This window comes from Trachypithecus francoisi, unplaced genomic scaffold (genome assembly GCF_009764315.1).
Source record: "Trachypithecus francoisi isolate TF-2019V2 unplaced genomic scaffold, Tfra_2.0 Lachesis_group15, whole genome shotgun sequence".
NCBI lineage: Eukaryota > Metazoa > Chordata > Mammalia > Primates > Cercopithecidae > Trachypithecus > Trachypithecus francoisi.
The window spans coordinates 57,919,615-57,939,625 of NW_022681460.1; the positions used below are offsets into that span (position 1 = coordinate 57,919,615).

General features: G+C 38.0%; 1 protein-coding gene across 9 annotated transcripts in view; it reads right to left on the minus strand.

The window, feature by feature from the left end:
- Positions 1-20,011, minus strand: part of ARID1B (AT-rich interaction domain 1B) — a 442,707-nt gene that overhangs the window by 265,755 nt on the left and 156,941 nt on the right. For all 9 annotated transcript variants that reach the window (XM_033234961.1, XM_033234967.1, XM_033234968.1 and 6 more), the window contains exon 4: positions 15,300-15,410. In XM_033234961.1, coding sequence (XP_033090852.1) covers positions 15,300-15,410 — 111 coding nt within the window. The remainder of the gene's footprint in view (positions 1-15,299; positions 15,411-20,011) is intronic.

Below are 20,011 nucleotides of genomic sequence, written 5' to 3' on the forward strand. Positions count from 1 at the left end.
GGAGAGGAGGAGAGGAGAGGAGGAGGAGTTTTACTTTAATAATTAGGTAATTCCAATTTTTTCCCCTTTACTTTGGTAGTCAGGAATGCAGTCTTAAATTTAATCATTATTCATCAGTAACTGCATTATCATGGTTTGTCTGCTTCTCTCTTTTTCAAACTTTTTTTAGAATTTGTAATCCGCTTGGAGCAGTCTTTGTTTATACAAACGTTTTACTGTAAGTCAGCTCAAATCCTTTCTGGAAGCACAAGAGTTATAAATTCTGTATAAAAAATCATAGGATATGAAACATTCTGTCACACCAGGACTCTTTCAGTTAAAGGTGGCCATTGGTATATTTAAAAATAACCATTTATTTATAATTTTCAGGGATACATGTTGAAAGAATACCTCATCCAAGCTATTTTTAAATGCTTTTATAAAGAAATTAATTCTTACATTTTGATCATTAAATTATAGAGTATCTGGGTCATACTTTATATTAAAATACCACAGTATTTTAAAAAATTCATTAGGGAGGCTAAAATTGTATCAATTATATTATACTTTATATATTTTTATTGTTTTATTGAGAAATTAGGTTTGTAGGTAAATTCAAAGGTAAAGCTGGTAATAGTAAGTATGATATGTAAGAAGGGATATGACAGGACAGTCAATAAAAATGTTGGGGAAAAGTAAACTGCATTCATCTATTTGCAACGGTAAAGTCATAGTCATTTCCTCTATAACTTCCCCAGGTATCTTTCCACCAGTTACCACTGGGTCTTATGAATAGTTTAAACTTCAATAAATAAAACTCAGAAAGAGCTGCGCTAAGAAACCAGGACAACTTTCAGCGTGTTACCCGCTGCAAAATACCACCTGGCTCACAACAACATATTCATTTAATGTCATCTAATCAACTGCGATGGAAAAAGGCAGAATTGAAAAAGGTATATTTCTTATATTAATGTAATTATTTAGGCATGTCCCCTTCTCTTACTCCCCCACGTATATATACACAAACCTATACAATATTTTAAATAAAGATTCAACATTAAGTATTTGACTTCAAAGTGTATTTAGTGATATTACCTGATTCACCATCTTTGGTCTTCTGCTAAAGACTTGTGTTATCCTTCATGGTTGGTTGTTCCTACTATGTTTATAGGGTGTTTGTATCAAAACTCTGAAAACTCTCTGAGCAATCTGAGGAGTTTACCTAAAGCAGATTCACTGCAAACCAAGTAGATCTGTACCCTATGCCTTTGCTTTTGCCTTCTTTTAGGTGATCTTGCTACTCACTAGTAATATCATGAGCTGAAATGAGCGAGGGAGAGTGAACCCCAATCACCGCAGCCCACTATGCTACCATCTGACTCTGAGGATAAAGCTGGGGTGCATATCAATCTAACACTAGTCACTAACATCACATTTCCAACTTATCAACATATTTTAATTGTCCAAACTATATACCTGTAATTATTCCTAATGAGTTACAAATAATTCACGAGTTAGAAATAACTCACTTGTTAGGAATAATTAAACTGTATTAAAACCTAGAGGATTTCACCCCTTCATCTTCACTCGTCCCTATAGTTTAGTCTTTGGTAGCTCAGCAAACCAACAATGGCAGCACAACACTGGGGAAATTCTTAAAAACACAATGTATGTTAATGTAGTTTTCTCTTCTTTGTGATCTTCTGTGCAGGGGTAAATAAAAACTGATAAAATATAAAAGACATAAAACTGAGGAACATGAAATAAAATGGATGCAGAAGAACCTCAGTGGCATTTACATCCACATTCTCTGCATCCAAAGAGGACTGCAGTATCGGGGTTCAGCAATGAAATCACAGGCTAGGAGTGCCGGGGATCAGATTTACGCAAGAGTCAGCTGCCTGTTCCAGTTCCTCGCTCATAGGAAAGGAATGCTGAATCTCAGGGAAGGGTGGTGCACCGGCAGCCCTAACCGGCCCTGGAAGCCAAATATCATTTCACAAAAGGAGGAGGGCAAAGAAAGGGTAAGAAACTGACATTCACTGGACACTAGTGTATGCGGCAGGCACTGCCCACGAGGTTTATGCATCTTAGATCTCATGTATGTGCAAAGGACTCATTGTGGAGTATCCAGGCCATAAAGTTCAATTAGATGCGAAATGTGCTTTGTCAAAAAACGACATGCATATTTAGATGTACTTTTATAAATCTGATACCCCCCAAACAGGTCAGAATTATATCAAATATGTTTGTATCCCTATAAAACATAGAAAATGCCAATTACGTCAGCAAAAAGATAGCAAAAATAATACAATCCTCATGAAGCCACTCAAGACAGCCAGCATAAACGTTACTCTTCTACACCAGGTGTTCACAAAAGTGTTGGGAGACTGGGAAGGCAGTGTTCTCTTCCTCTGAAACCACCAGCGCTGATAAGACATGACTCAATGTCACCTGAATGTCTTGTATAAAAAGCTCTGACCACAGTTGTGTCATAGCCATTGCTGCTCTTAAACTTTCAAATAGTCAAGACTTCCACAAGATGGCAAAACACTTCCGTGAAATTATATGTGCTGAAAGTATGAATTCAGAAACTAAATGTATGTGGTTCTCTGAAGATAAAATGAAAAAAGATGTTCAAGTATTTTCAGTAACCAGCATCCCAAAAGTAGATATTTTCTGTTGAGGATTTCTTTTCTTATTCCTGAATGTGTTGTGGGAAAGAACAAACATTAACCAGCTAGTGAAATAATTCGATTTTTTATTTTTCTTTACATCTAATATAAAATCTTAGACGTAAGACATAATGAATGATTATTAAACACAACTGAATTCTTCTGCATAATTGAGATGTGGAAAAGACAAGATACTGCGTCTTAATTGAGGATGTCAACATTTAGGCGTGTTGGCTAAAGAAAGGCATAAATGCAGCAACTGGGGCTGGGCACTGTGGCTCACATCTGCAATTCCAGCACTTGGGCAGGCAGCAGAGGCAGGAGGATCACGTGAGGCCAGGAGTTCAACACCAGCCTGGCAACAGAGTGAGACACCCCCAACCCCCGCTGGCCCCCATCTCTAATTTTGAAAGAAATTTCAAAATTAGCCAGGCGTGGTGGCACATGTCTATAGTCCCAGTTACTCAAGAGTCTGAGGTGGGAGGTTGGGCCAGGCGTTCAAGGCTATGATCATGCCCCTGTACTCCAGCGTAGGTGACAGAGCAAGACTCTGTCTCAAAAACATATTAAATAAAAATAAAGAAATAAATGCAGCAACTATGAAAAGCAAACACATTTGGGGAAATTTGACCACATTTGTATTTATTCAAGAATACCCCTAACTTTAATCAAAATTGGCAAAATAGTTTTTTTATTTCAAAGGAGAGACTGTTTTAGCTTTGAAAAAGCTTACAGGACGCCATGGTGGCACCACGCTCAGGAGCAGGTGCCTGGAGGAGCTGCTGTCATGACTGGAACAAGCTCTAGACTGACCACTATTCCACTGCCGTTCAGCTGTCCTGACATTTTGGAGCCTCTATTTTCATAAATGGACATTACAGCTCAAAAATAATCCAAATCAAATTAAATATATAAAAATACATGCATGTTAAGAAATCGTTAATATTTTGTTTCATTAATTGCCCTCGGCAACTGCAATATGTTTCATCTTTAGCTTATACAAAAAGAATTTTTTAAACAAATTAAGCCAAAAGTTTTTCTCTTCATCCCTAAAGCAAAACCTTTGCTTTTTTCTTTGTCATTTCCTGGAGTAAAATGACAGGGCTTTATAAAAATGAAGAAAAAAGAGGGGGACGGGCTTGATATATATATATATTTTAATTAGTCCTTCAGAGTTCAGAGCAATCTTTCTAAAGTCCCATTTCCTCTGCTAGGATCCAAATGTATCAGAAACTCCTGGTGCTCAAAGTGGTAACCCATTTTTACAAAATAAAAGGGGATATCTTTCAAAATAGCCTGTTAAAGTCAGGTTCCCCCAACCACCGCCCCACACTCACACACCCTACATCTGCAAAAAAGAAAAAAACAAGTAAAGGCATTCAATTTGTAGACTATGCCATACATACCTATACCCCCAAAAGGTTTCGGAGAAGGAGGAATTGATAATGAGGCAAATTAAACTAAGAAATATTCCTCCAAAATGAACTAAATTAAGAATGTAGCCTAAATCATTCAAAAGTATATCAAACAAAGTAATACAAAGTAACCTGTCTCTACCCAAGAAAAGGAACTTATTTGGATAGAAATTTACTAAGAGCAAAGAAAATAAGACTAGCCTGAGTCCCAACTGCACTACAGAGTTTCAATTTTTTTCTTGGGACTGTGCTCTTGCCCTAGTCCCAGTTACAGTTAGAGACACTCTGGGATGATGTGTTAAGTTGTTTATACACACTCTGCTACAACACCCTTCAAATCATCTCCAAAAATTTAAAGGAAATGCAAAGTTATAGCCAATGCCATCATTCTTTCAACATCAATTCTAATTTATGACAATGTTTTACTTCTCATATAAATAACTATATAAGAATTAAGGCTTTAGTAGCAAAGATGAGTGAGTTGCTTCCTTTTAGACGTTACAGGATTTGAGCAAAGTTATTCAGGACTTGCTTTACTCTCATAAAAATCTCTGGGCATTCCTTTCTCTTCCTACCACCGTTTCCCTGTGTTTGTCAGCAACGCCACCAACACATCCTGGTCATGCAGATTAAAAACCTCAAAAGCATCTATCCTCCCTCCCTCCCTCCCTCCCTTTATTCCAACAATTTTCTTCCTCTGCACTCCCACTGCCACCACAATTTCACAGCATCGCTGAGCCAACACTCTCAAGTGGTGTCCCTGCTCCAGTGTCAGGACAGCATTTTGAAAAATGAAGGTTTTGCATATGTTAAAAGGGGTTACAATTCGCTTAGTAACCTGGAAGTTCTAGACTTTCAAAATACTATAGAAGAATGGAGTGGGGGCCACACCCGGCTAATTTTTATTTTTATTTTTAGTAGAGACAGGCTTTTACCATGTTGGCCAGGCTGGTCTCAAACTCCTGACCTCAAGTGATCCGCCCACCTTGGCCTCCTGAAGCGCTGGGATTGCAGGCATGAGCCACCACGCCTGGCCCATTATCCTTTTACTAGCAGTTTCTAGTGTTCATTAACTAATATTTTCACTTTTGTTGTTGTTGAGACAGGGTCTTGTTCTGTTGCCCAGGCTGGAGTACAGCGATGCGATCACTGCTCACTGCAGCCTCAATCTCCCAGGCTCAAGCCATCCTCCTACCTTGACCTCACAAAGTAGTTCTGACCACAGGCATGCCCTACTACACCCAGGTAATTTTTGTATTTTTAGTGAAGACAGGGTTTCACCATGTTGGCCAGGCTGGTCTCAAGCTCCTAGGCTCAAGAGATCTGCCCACCCAGGGCCTCCCAAAGTGCTGGGCCACCATGCCCAGACAATATTTTCACTTATATAAAATAAGACTTTTAAAAATGGTGTCCAATGAATGAAGTGTCATATTATTATTCTGAAGCCAAACTTTTTCCAGGTACAGCATAATTACAAAAGACCAACTACACATTTTCCCCGGGTGTGGACTGACTCACCGCACAGCTCAACCACCCATGCTCATGGGGAAAAGGAAGACTCAGGGAGATCCCTACCTACGCGAGTCAGGAAATTCTAAAAACAGGAAAGAACACGCAGGCACAGGTGCCAGGAAGCTGCAACACACTCGGTGGTCCCCAGGCTCACTGTGGCCTGCTTTAGAGAGGACATCTGCCTGAGGAGCAGGTGTGGCTTTTGCTACTGCCTCAGTGCATACCATTTTGTGCTCTGACAGAACGAGGAGTGAGAAAACAAGTAAAAATGAGAACTGTAACACACCACTCTACCCAGATGAAAACCAGTGATCTCTAAACACAAACACACACACACACACACACACACACACACAGACACACACACAAAAGGTTGGGGGGGCATGCAGGAGGCATTCTCCAGGAAAACGGCTTGGGTTGCATTAAAGACAAACAGTGATTTTCATGCCTCTGGGTTGCTACTACTTCCATTCATGTCAATCTCAGTTTAAAAAGCATAGTGTGTTTAGGAATGACTTTTTGAGGTGAATGGAGACCCTCAAGTACATACCCTTAGGGCCTTCCTTCTCCCACCAAGAAATGAAGAGCAACTGCCACGTGATCAACTTGATTCAGAAAACCGTCCGGTTGGCATTAGCCTTTGCATTACAAAGATTTCGGCATCCTGCAGCTTTTTCATTTATTTGGTTGGTTGGCTGGTTGTTCTACTTCCCCCTTTCCTTTCCTTTTCCTTAGACTTCCCTATATGCAACGACATCACGGCTCCCAAACTGATGGTACAGGAGAGGAAGGAGGGACCTCTGGAATCTCTAGGATGAACGAGAAGAGGGAGACCACAGAAGGTCTGTGGCTCTCCCATGGCCTGCACAGTGAGATTATATACTCAGTAAGGCAACCCCAAATAAGTAAGTTCAAGTGTCCCTGCTACAAAAGCAAATGGCACCGGAGAATGGAAGACAGGCCACCAAGTGGCACACAGGAGCCGTTTCTGAAGATTTCAATGTACCCGCACTTCACTCACTCCGCTGACTTTTTCCCAAATGCAAAGCAAGAGTCCATTTTTATCAGTGCTTTTTCTCATACAGTAACAAAGATGGCTTTTAATGTAAAATTTTGAGCTAGAAGGTGCTAGAGTTTTCTAAATCTAACTTACTCATTTTTCAAAGAAACAGAAGCTCTGAGAAATGACATGGATCTCTCAAGGCCAGAACCTTAGCTGAGAGTCTGCCCTGTTGGCATTCAGTGTGGCGATTAGCACAGTTCTCCCAGCCAAAACATATTATTTTATCAAAACAGTAAAGCCATTGTTTCTTCCATGCAAGTCATTATAAGCTGTTCATTTTCATTTTTGTGAGGAGGAAAAAAGGCAAGCAATATAAACTACTTTCAAATCTAAATTTTTACAATGACCTGATGGTAAATAAAACGGTAGTTAAATATCTATATCATTTCAGTCTAATAATCAGGTTAAATCAAGAGAACTCTAAAAATTAGCTATCAGTAAATAAATGCTAAAAATGATATATGTAATTTTAGAATATTCTCACATGCAATGAACATGTACCATATGCACAGACGCATGCACACAGACAGCAGCAAATACAAACCTGCACACTGAAAAACGTAAATGGTATCTCAATCATGAACCAAGTAGAAAGATGTGCACACCATGATCTAAAATTGGGTACAATTTCGGTCCTGTGGAAAGAGACAATCGTACCTACATGCTTTTTTTTTTTTTTTTTTAAGAATGCATTATGAAGAAAAGTAGCTGAGAAAGCTTAGTCACTTTTTTGTGGCTTACAGCTTTTTTCTCCTCTTTTATTCCAGGCTTAAACAAAGTTCAGTGGGGCATCAAAATGCCTGTTTTAAATTACAGTCTGTATTTTAAAATAGAATGCACGCACGGCATGTTCCTGAAGCTAGGGGGTGGGAGTGTTATTCACGGAAAATTGAAGGCTTGTTGAGTCAATAATCTTCTTTCACACAGTAACAATTTTCAGCTAAAATTTCTTGACCCAAACAAAGGAAAACAAGACCATTCAGTCATTTTACAACAATTTAGAGAAGGCAAAAGAAAAAGATGAGAAAAAAAGACAGACACCTCTAAAATCCTACATTGTGAGGGAAGAATAGGAAATTTTGGCTCAGGTAGAACCTTCTCTACATGTATTTATTTCCTCTCCTAAACTGACAGTTAACATTAAAAATTGTTACTTCCAGTCCCAAAGAAACATAAAAGCAAATAACCAGTCCACAAATGCTACTATGAGCTCCTGCTGGTTATATATCCCTTGTTATATAAAACAGATGTGTGCCTTCAGAGTTACCTGCGAAGTGAAAATCTGTAAATTAAAAGCTATTTTCCCACCTAACTTGGATAATATAAAGTAAAATGCATTCAACGCCTCACGCCGGCCATTGCCTGCAGGAGCTGGATGGAGGTAGCAGATCCCAGCGCCCAGGAGAAGCAATAGGAGGAGGAGGAGGAGGAGGATGGGGGGGTGAAGATGGCATCTAGCCCAACATGGCAGGCACTGCCATGCCAAAACCAGAAGTGCAGGCTAGGGTGAGAAGAGGGACCTCAGAACATTCAGAGCCATGTGGTTTTTTTCTCCTTTTTTAGCATAAAAAATAAAAACTTACACTTGCAGGAGCTAGAGTCCTGCCCTGGCCTCTGCACCATTGCGGAGCTCCTTGTATGCTCTGCTCTAGGTGGCTCTAGACTCCCTGAGACCCACTCTGGCTCCCCTTTCTGCTGGCCTGAGGCCCCATGGGGTCCAGGCTGCCTCTGTGGCCCAGGCATCCAGACCACAGAAGAGCTCTATGGCCTCACAGAGGTCACTGGAAGAGCTGCAAGCTGGTCAAAGCCTGCCCATTCCTCATTTGTTATGGCAAAATTTGTATGCTGACTTTTCTATTAGCCAGGAATATCTGCATTTATCATCCCTTACTAATGAGCCTCATTTATCAACTATAGATCATCCTTATCCTTCTATTATCAAAACCAATATCCTGCAAATCAGTTATGTTTCAGCCTCTCTTAATCTCCAATTTTGTCTAGTGTCTATTTTTTTATAGTACTCCTTCATACTCCTTCATTAATTTTTTAGGAACTAATTGACACTCCTATAAAATGGGTTGAAATTCATTTCCCCCATATTTTAAATGGAAATTTTCAGAATACTATATGAAAAAGTTTGCAGGGGCATGCTTAGCTGAAATATGTTTTAAAAAATTAAACAAATTCTTAAAATTAATGCATTACCACTAAGCAAACATCTCAGCTATGACAAATGTAGAATTTTATTTTAACAGAACTGAGTATGTCAACTTAGAAACACTTTGCACACAAACATCTGAATTATTTAAAAGCAAACTATAGTTCTTTCTCAATATTAATTTATTCAGACTTTCCATTATATTTAGCCTGTTTTTTTCCTGGAAGAATTCCAAACTGTTGAGGTTTTATTGAATTTTCATTTACAGAACAAATATTTAAATGGAAGATTGTTTTGAAAGAAGGAGAGAGACATACTCTCCTACTTCCTACCTTGTTCAAGTTCAAGCATTATCCTCTATTTTCAAAATGACTATCAATATCATGAAAATATCCTAGGGAACAAAATCACAGGATAGCACATCCTAAAGAAATAATCCATTTTGGAAAATAAACATCTGTCAGAGTCATTATGATATTTTCTAAATTCAGGTTTTCCAGCAAGGTCCTGAAATGCTCTTCTTAATCTTAATCCAAAAATAACTGATATCCCCAGATAGAATAGACCAGTGATTAAAATTACATTCAAGAACTTGATGAATTCTAAGAAGCTGAAGTACTGGGTGTTCCCTTTAAAACTTCCCCAAGACCTCAAAATGTGTCTGTACCTTTGGTTTTGAAGCTATGCAAATGATAATGTACACCTGTAGATGTTCTGGGGGACAGGGCACCATCCTTCAGAGAACCTCCTCTTCCTCCCTGGCACAGGAGGCTTCCATTTTATAAAGTATTTTCTCCGAAAGTCTAAAACTCAACATACCCTAATAACATTTTTAGAATACTGAAAATAAACAGCTTAAGTCTTCAGCTGCACACAGGCATCATCCATGCCTGAACACTGAGATAAGACTGACGACAGATATGGGTTTTCCTTCATTAACTTATACTTTTTTTAATGTTCATAATGATTTGAGAAGGATCAATCAGTGGAAGACAGCTCCCCTCTTAACCTTTTAAGGACAACCATTTAAATCAACCTCAAATAAAAAGGTTTCAAAATACTTCATTCAATAGCCATACATCTAATTCTTACCTGGTAGATTTTAACTTTTGCCAAAACCTGCCAACTAACAGGTTGAGATGGTCTTTTCTTTTTATATTTCTAGCTGGGATGGACTGAGAACTAGCAAAAAGCTGAACCCAGTTAAAAAGTTATTTCGGGTAGTTTCCAATCATTCACAAGAACTGTATTATCCAATCTACATGCTTAGAACATCCATATTAACGTCATCAATAATCAAATACGCTTCCAAAATACGTGACCTTTTACCAGTAACCAACATAAGTGTCATTAACGATTAAGAAACAAAAACCAACACAAACAAGAGTATTCTTCTTTAATTAAAGGCAGAACACTGCATGCTCTGCTGCTAATAGCCAAGCCCAAAGAATATTCTTGGTAATAAAAGTTTTCCAACTATTCTCTTTCAGGCTTCCAATATCCTGTTTAACACCCTCTATTTCAAAGAACGACCAGCATTTACTACCTCCTTCCTTTCACAAAGAGCCAAAAAACATATGCTTTATCTAAAGCCCAATATTTCCGTCTAATTGCAAACTCAACAAAAGTGCCATAAGCACTATTCGACACATTTAGGGATTTTTAGTTAACTCAGAAAGATCAAACTCTTTTCATGTCAACCTCTTTAGATATTTCCTATTTAAGGAAGAAAGGGTCACAAAGAGGTTTTTAATGACCTGATGAGCCTTCTAGAATAGCCCATATTTATAGACATATTTTACAAAGTCCTAACAAAGCAGTCCATTTTCAAACGCTCTTAGAATATGACGGCCAAACTGATTGCATTCTATATCTTAGGTAAACAGAATAATGAACCTCCTATCTGAAATACAAAGCTAGCGGCATGCCTCTCTGAAGAATAAAACAAATTAGTTATTTCTAAACTGAGGAATATTAACAACTCTTCAGATCCCTGGAGGGAAAAGCACTATAAGAAAGTGCTTATATAGTGTTTTATAAGAAAATAAAACTTCTTCCTTTTCCATGTTTACTTCCTTTTATACATGGTTATGAATATTTTATTAACTATCCATCTGTAATATAATTACTGAACTTATGATTACTATTTCTGTCAATTAATTTTTTATAAGTAAAAAATATGTATTACTAAGAACAGAATGCTTTCAGGGTATTTTTGGCTTAATTATCCAAAGTGTCCGTTTCTTTTCTTAAAGCTATGGTAACCAAGGTAAATCCAAACATCACTTGGTAAAATAGAATCATTTGAAGAATAATACATGCCTGGTGATGCAGATGTCCACTCATTTAATCACTCAGCAGCACCAGCACAAAGAGAGCACAGGTGCCCCGGGGGCCATTCAATGCCACCTAACAGATCCCTTAGCAATTAAAAGAAAATTCTGAAACTGAGGAAGTCAATTTACTTAAAAGTCATTTTTACAGAAATTTTTGAGGAAAATATTTACTGAATGGGACATAACAAATACCACGAAAAGCTTCCAGTCAAACAGGGGAGCCAAAACAATGTTCAGGATAACTATAATAAAAGGACAAATAATAAATGTCACAAGAGGTGAAAATTTAACTGAACACTCAACAAAAAGTGTATTAAATCCATATTTGAGGGCTATCTTGAAACATAAATTGAGGGATATCCAATGTTTACGAAACAAGAAATTAAGTAAGTGACAGCATCTTTTAGACCTTCCACTGTGTCTTCAGCTTAAATGCTGGGTTTATTTCATACCAATATTAGAGGTTGTGAAAGCTAAATGTGCTCAAATTTTAAGTGATAACAGTCTAAGAAAGAGAGCTCTTCAACATTAAGATTTATCAACAGCAGTAATACCAAGGATATATAAACTACCATACCTCAACAGGGAAATGCTGTATGACTAAGAGGTATAGAAATAAGTGGACAATATTAAGGAGGATTTATTCAGAGCTTAGGTCTGAGTCCACTAAGCAAAAGGTAAGTATGACTGGTCATGGCCCCAAGACAACAAGAGAACAAGTTATTAATTTATCAATCATTTGCTTTCTGCAGATGATGTGAAGATCTATCTAAGTTAGCTGGAAAATAGAACTGCATTGCCTACTAAAGGTCATGAAGAATTTAATGACATGCAAATATAGAAAAACAGGATCAAACAACAGTGAGGACAACTTGCTGAGGGATCAAATGATAGATGTAGCATAAAGATACTGGAAATGCCTTGATTTCTTATAATGTAAAGTTGCTACGTTGTAACAAACATGCTAAAAGAAAAATATACTTAGGATACAGGTAGAAAATGTCACATGCAGAAACATATAACAAACCTATCTCAATGTAAGCAAAAAGACTAAGAAATTACTACTTGAGAGGCATTCTTGTCATCGTCATTATATAAAATGAATAGAATAATTACACATTAGAATCACTATGCTGCATTTCATAAATGGTACCAGATAACACAGTATACTTAATTCCAAATTACAAAACCACAGGTTTCAAATATCATGGATTGACTTTAGGTGAAAAGATAAAATTTATATCCCTGACACCTGAGAAGGAAAACCATAGCACAAGAGTAAATCTGCAAAGGATCCAACAGCAAATTCAGATGTGATAACAAATACAGCTTCACGGGCTCTCCAGAATCAACTCAGCCAAGTTAGAGGACTACAGTATCTTATAAAAGTAACACTGTAAAATACAGACTATCAGAGCCATAACAGAGTATCAACAAATCATTCCCTGAAACCACAATGACCTTAGCTGTGTGCAACTTAATTATAAGTATCCACATAAATAAAAAGATTTGTAAGCCCCATATAGAAAGTTTTTACAGATGCAATGCCCCTGTGGAAAAAAAAAAAAAAAGTGGTGTAATAAATTTCATTTAAATAAAGCCAAATTTCATCCTAACAGATTGGGGGTTTCTGGTATAGCAGGTTATCTTACAGTTTGTCCTTTATTCAGTGACTGAATCTTCCACATACTTAAAAAAAAACCTGGAAACTCTGCTTTCTAAAAAGAGATTACTGAAATGTGCTTGAAGAACTACTGAGTCAACCAGCATCTTACGTATCTGTGAGTTACAAAAACAGAAAGAAAATACCAATTGGGGTATTTCATTAAAAAAACAAAAAAACTTACATTAGGACAACTTTAAATACTTTTGGGAAGTAGGCAAGATAAAGGTTAAAGAAGATAGCTGTTATACATACACAACAAGATAGAAATAGAACAATTCAGAAAACATTTAAACGGTTGATGACTATATTCATCTCCTAAATGCTTTCATCCACTTTTCCAGCAATCTACTTAAAAGCTCCTATCCCAGAGCAAACTATTCAGTCAGTTATCTGAAACTACAATACTTCATGCCATCCCTAATAACACTGGAGAATTAGCTGAATGTCAACCATCCATTCCAACACAGATCCATGGCAAAAGGCATGTACTAGTGAGTGATGCTCAAGTTTTTGAGTAGATATGAAGAAAGCAGTTTGCCACAAAGTATTCTTACAGCTATGCAGAAAATCTGCATCCATTTATGACAAATTTACCAACCTGTGTCACAGTACAATATCATCAGCCAATGACAAATCTACAAGGTCGAGCTTCTACAAAACCACTAAAAAACTGGTGAAAAAACTGGAATTCACTGTTTATCTGGCTCCCATGCATCTATTTTAAATTTCATAGAGCCACAAAAGCTAATTTCCAAATACTTAGTAAATGTATTATTTATCAACAGCATGCATGCCTCTATCTCTCTCCTTCTCCCCCTCTCTCTCTCACGCGGACACACTACATGCTTACTAGGCTGTGAACTACCTGCTGAGGAAAGTTTAGCAGCATAAAATGCAAAATCCAACTCTATTTCCCTCCTTCAAAACCAAATACCTAGACAATAAATACATCAACACAACTAAAGCGGGGGAAAAAAACGCCACAATAAGATTTCACCCTCTCTCACATAAAAGTAAAAGGTATAAAAATTAGAGTTTCAAAAATACATCCATCAGATTCAAAGACAGTAGACATACTGTGGTTATCACTTACCTTCTCTAAATCTGCATATACATCAAAATGTATATGGTATGGTATGCACGTCAAATGTCATGTATAACATTCACTACAAATGTTTGTTCTCATGTTTAGAAGTAATATAATAAATCTAAGTTAATGCAAACATAGTTGAAATTCCAATTAAAATCATGGCTATCCTGAATTCCCATCTTAAACAAACCTTCTCCATAGAAACTAGGCAATGACATGAAATAGACTTATCCAGGACTACAGAGCTCCTTAATCCTTCAAATAAATGTAAAAATATTTATTTGTACAGACTTATTCTTTTTTTTTTTTTTGAGATGGAGTCTCGCTCTGTCGCCCAGACTGGAGTGCAGTGGTGCGATATCGGCTCACTGCAACCTCCGCCTCCTGGGTTCAAGCGATTCTCCTGCCTCGGCCTCCTGCAGATTTTTTCTTTTAGTTAATAAAGAAGACTTCCTTTAAATTAGGTTCTCTATAAAAAAGACAAATTAAATAGACATGAACTATTTATGGGCATCAACACAATACCCCATGTAATAGCCACTATTCCTATAAATAGAAACCTCAATCACCGTATACTATTTACTGGTGGAAATACTTAATAAACAGTTTTGTCATTTTGTTGTTGTTGTTGTCTTTTTTGAGATGAAGTTTCACTCTTGTTGCCCAGGCTGGAGTGCAATAGCACGATCTCAGCTCACCACAACCTCTGCCTCCCAGGTTCAAGCGATTCTCCTGCCTCAGCCTCCCGAGTAGCTGGGATTACAGGCATGCACCACCACACCTGGCCAATTTTGTATTTTTAGTAGAGATAGGGTTTCTCCATGTTGGTCAGGCTGGTCTCAAACTCCTGACCTCAGGTGATCCGCGAACCTCGGCCTCCCAAAGTGCTGGGATTACAGGCGTGAGCCACCGCGTTGGGCCTCAAATTTTAAACTACTTTCTTTCAGATGATTTCTCATTACATAAATAGAAAGTCCTAGAAGAAATTCAAATTACTATCAGATATTTTATCTCATCATTTGTATCCTTTGCAAAGTGCAAATTTCTTTTAAGTTTTAACTCCTATAAGGACACCTCTGTTTTGTATCACTACCAAAAAGCAACAGCCTAAAGAAAGCTCAACTGTACAACAGCAATAACTGCCTGCACACAAAATCGACCAGCCGCATAAAACCTTCCAACTGATGTCTACACTCTGCAACAGAGATACACACACATGAAATAGACTTATCCAGGACTACAGAGCTCCTAAAAGCTAAACCCTGAAAAATTAACCACAAAATATACCTGAAATCTAGAAACTTCTCAATCATGTCATAATATAAAGTAGAACAAACAAAAACAACAGCTCTTTCTAAAAATCTTTAACTCATTACATTTCCGAATCAGCACAATAATGTCTTACTGGTAAACTTGATGGTCTTTCTTGTTGTATTAAGTTCAAGTCTTCATGGTTAGGTTTTCCGGGGGCCAGAGGAGGTTGAGATCTAGTTCCATAGCCTTCCTGAGACATGTCCTAAAAAAAACACAAACACAAAGCACTTCATAAATATCTCAATGAGTTGTAAGCTTCTTCAGTAACTAAAATTAAACAAAAGCTTGGCTGGGCACAGTGGCTCATGCCTGTAATCCCAGCACTTTGGGAGATCAAGGCAGGCAGATCGCTTGAGCCCAGGAGTACAAGACCAGTTTGGGCAACGTAGGGAGACTCCATCTCTACAAAAATAATAAAAAATTAGCTAAGTGTGGTGGTGCAGCTACTTGATTGGCTGAGATGGGAGGATAACTTGAGCCTGGAGGTGGAGGCTGCAGTGAACTTTGACCACACCTCTGCACTCCAGCCTGGGTGACAGAACGAGACCCTGTGTCAAACAAAACAGAACAAAACAAAACAAAAGCTTATCACTACCAACAACTAATGTTACATTTTAGCAGACATATAAATATGTTATGGCTATAATTTAATACATTAACTGAAGGAAAAATTTTAAAAAGCAGCGAATCATTAACAGCAGAAATATAAACGATATATACATATTTTATATATATATATATAATTAACAACTAAATTTATTATGAGACCATACCAAGTACTGTATTTGAGTTTTGCAGGAAGAAGACTAGTTCACAAAAATGGGGAGGGAGGTCAGCTGCAGCCAAACCAAACTGTCTTTGAACCCAGAGCAAACCAAAAGCTCTCTGTATTGTTGAATTCTGATTTTGGTCAAACTGCCTTTAATGTTACCTCAAAAAATGGAAATAACTAATGAAAACCTTATTATCAACTATATCTTAACACGTCCTCTCAATTACCCACAAAACAGCATAAATCGTTATTAAGCTCATAGAATCTGGGGTGTCTATAAAACCAATAAACACGCATATACAGAACTCCATATGTTCATGGGTCATAGTTTTCAGAGAACCACCATAAAGAAGAAAACAACAGTGGGGAACAAAACACACCCAAAAAACCTGAATAGGGACAATAAACATAATTAACACGGCCTTTCTGGCATCTTGTCAAACACTCTTCCGTGTTTGACGGAAGAGTGTTTGATGGAAGACACACATCAAACACACATTCCGTATTCTGCATGGTTTCAGCATTGTGCTGAAATAATTAGCATATATAACCCAAATACCACACCACACCACATTTACTGTATACCAGGTCCCTAGCTACCTAACTGTGTATGCTCAGCTACTAAACATTCTACCATCATTTCCCCCTGAAGTCAAACAGCAGGACAGAATTGTTAAATACTTATTATAGCATGTCTCAATTGGCACTGAAAGTTGAAGAACCAGTTTCTAATTGAAGAGAAAAAAAGAATGGAAAATATTGCTTTAAAATAAAATTATCTCCCTTCCTTTGTCAGTTCAAATATGTGCTGGCATTAAAGAAACATCATATACAAGTTCTACTTCTGTTAAGTCCCTGGAATATTGCCTTAAAAATTAATGTTTACTACTTGAAATCCTATAAAAAGCTTCTGCTGTCCCACCCCTTTCTTGCACACTTAAAATTACATGGCTTCTTAAGTCAGGAAACTTTGGACCAATAGCTGGTACCACAAAGTACACAAGCTGTACAAACTAGATTTAACCAGCCTAGTGTTGGTGCGACCTGCCTTTCAACAGGCTCTGAAATACAGGAGCGTGCCAATAATTCCAGCTTTTCCCATGTAGCCATTCTTCCCTTTAAATACATCTCTATCAACAAACAAACAAACAAAAAACAAACCAAAAAAACCCTCAGATATTTAACCTCTACTAGTAATGTACCCAGTTCATATCATATTTTTCTAAGAGAATTCAATCCTATTTGTCCAGTTTTTCTTTGATAACAATAAGGTGAGAGTAAGCACAGGCAATCCAAGGACACTTAAAGAGTGGCTCTGCAATCTGTTTGCCAGCAGAGGGTGACAATTAAGCTTGTGGCGTACAAAAGCAAAGGCTGAAAGATTATGACCACTCCCCCCACCACCTTCCCCCTCAAAAACACCAGGTTTCTTCCAGATCCCAGATTTCCACTTGTCACACAGACTTCCCGCTGGGTGCCCTGCAGGTTCCTTTCCATAAACAGCATGGATTTCAAATCAAGCAGGGCACAAGGCCTCTATTCAGGGGCCTTCACCCTATTACAAAAAAGCACAAAGGTGCAGGACAGCCTCACAATGGGCAAACAAATGAGCAGACCCCGCCTCCTCCTCCAACACACGTGCACACAGTTTCTGCCCAATGCCTAGGCTTTTTTTTTTTTTTTTAAGTAAACTTTAGCTAGGAAATAGTAACAGGCTCAAAAGTCCTATGCATATTACCCTTTTATGTTTCTTTTTATTCTCTCTTCTTCGCTCAATGAACTGCTTTCTAAAGAAGTTGAAAAATATCATTACAACTACAGTGGATAAACATTTCAATTTAGACATCATCCCCCTAAAATAAGCAACACAGACTAACAGACTATGAAAGCTATTAGAAAAATGTATTGTGGCCTTACATTTCCCTCTTTAAGGCTTTAAAACTTCAAAATAATTAGATTTCACCAAAATCTCAAATACTATTCCCAACCACAAGAAGCTTTCAGCTATTAAGTACAGTTGGAAATAAAATCAAAACAAAATTTAGTGAGAACTATTGAACAGGAAACTTGTTCTGCCTCAGTTTATGTTTGAACATAAGTATTGATTTAATAAGGGAGCACACAGAAAAGGTGCCAAGTTGAAACCTATAACAATCATCAACTATATATATACTTACAGTGGGACTATAAAGTCTGTTTGGCTGCTTTAATAACAATATAAAAATATTCCATACGAAACTTGAGCCTTTTCATCTTAAAAGCTATATTTATTTTTTGTTACATACTTATTTTCATCCCAAGAAGAGTAAATAGACAGTAAGAAGGCGATGACAGTATCGGAAAATAATATGTTCAGCATCATATTTTATAAACAAAGAAGCACAGCTTTACACTTTAAAACATTACTGCCATCTTTGGTTATTTGTAAGTTTAAGCAGCCAGTGAACACCAGTGTGTAAACCAATATACACACATAAATAATCACATTCATCTGCTGTATATGTAAAGAGTCGTAACTCTTTAAAAGAATGCCATATTGTGATAATACTGCAATACACAAGAACCAGCCAATGGGAATGAGGTTTTCCCTTTCAGAATTCATCAGTACTATTTTTCTACATCTCACTCACAATCTTTTAACCATTGATGGACTCTGGCCTTAACCTTCTTTATGTTATGAGTCACAGGTTAAAGGGAAACTGACTCACAGAAGTGTGAAAAAAAGTTTAGGGTAGTAATAATTACACATTTGTTTCAGAAATTTTCAGTTTGGTATTTCTTTCCCTTTTTTTTTTTTTTTTTAAGAAACAAGGTCTCACTCTGTGGCTCAGCCTAATCATAGCTCACCGTAGCCTCTAACTCCCAGGCTCAAGCAATCCTCCCACCTCAGCCACCCAAGTCTCCCTAGTAGCTAGGACTACAGGCATATACCACCATGCCTGGCTAATTTTATTTTTATTTATTTATTTATTTATTTTTAAGGACGGAATCTTGTTCTTGTTGTCCAGGCTGGAGTGCAATGCACAATCTCGGCTCACCGCAACCTCCACCTCCCGGGTTCAAGTGATTCTCCTGCCTCAGCCGCCCAAGTAGCTGGCATTATAGGCATGCACCACCATGCCCAGCTAATTCTGTATCTTTAGGAGAGACGGGGTTTCTCTATGTTCATCAGGCTGGTCTCGAACTTGTGACCTCAGGTGATCTGCCTGCCTCAACCTCTCAAAGTGCTGGGATTACAGGCATGAGCCACCATGCCCGGCCTAATTTATTTATTTTGAGAGATGGTGTGTCACTATGCTTCCCAGGCTGGTCTCCAACTACTGGCCTCAAGTGATTCTCCTGCCTTGGGCTCCCAAAGTGCTAAAAATCAGTAATGAGCCACTGTGCCCAGGCCTCTTTTAACACATGTCGTAGAAGCTGACTGAATGCCCACTATGGGCTTATTTCCTTTGCTGGGTACTTGAACATATCACAGTATGAAATGAAACATGACCAGGAAGAAAACACTAGAATCCCACTTCTACTACAGGAAAGAGTAAAGATAACTATTACAAGGGCCTAGTAGAAAGGCCAGGAGCAGGAGTGCTTCTGTTTTCTTTTATTAGGAAATGAATAAAATCCTAATGGCAATATGTAACTTTGAATAAAATGTAGAATAACCAAAACGTCAAAGACCCTTTTAAAAAAATTAAAAAGGGAAATCATTCCCATGGTATAAGCTTTGAATTTTTTTTTTTTTTTTTTTTAAGAGACTGAGTCTCGCTCTGTAGTCCAGGCTGGAGTACAGTGGCGCGATCTCGGCTCCCTGCAACCACCGCCTCCCGGGTTCAAGAGATTCTCCTGCCTCAGCCTCCCGAGTAACTGGGACTACAGGCATGTGCCATCACGCCTGGCTAATTTTTTGTGTTTTCAGTAGAGACGGGGTTTCACTGTGTTAGCCAGAATGGTCTCTATCTCCTGACCCTGTGATCCATCCACCTCGGCCTCCCAAAGCGCTGGGATTACAGGCATGAGCCACTGCACCTGGCCAA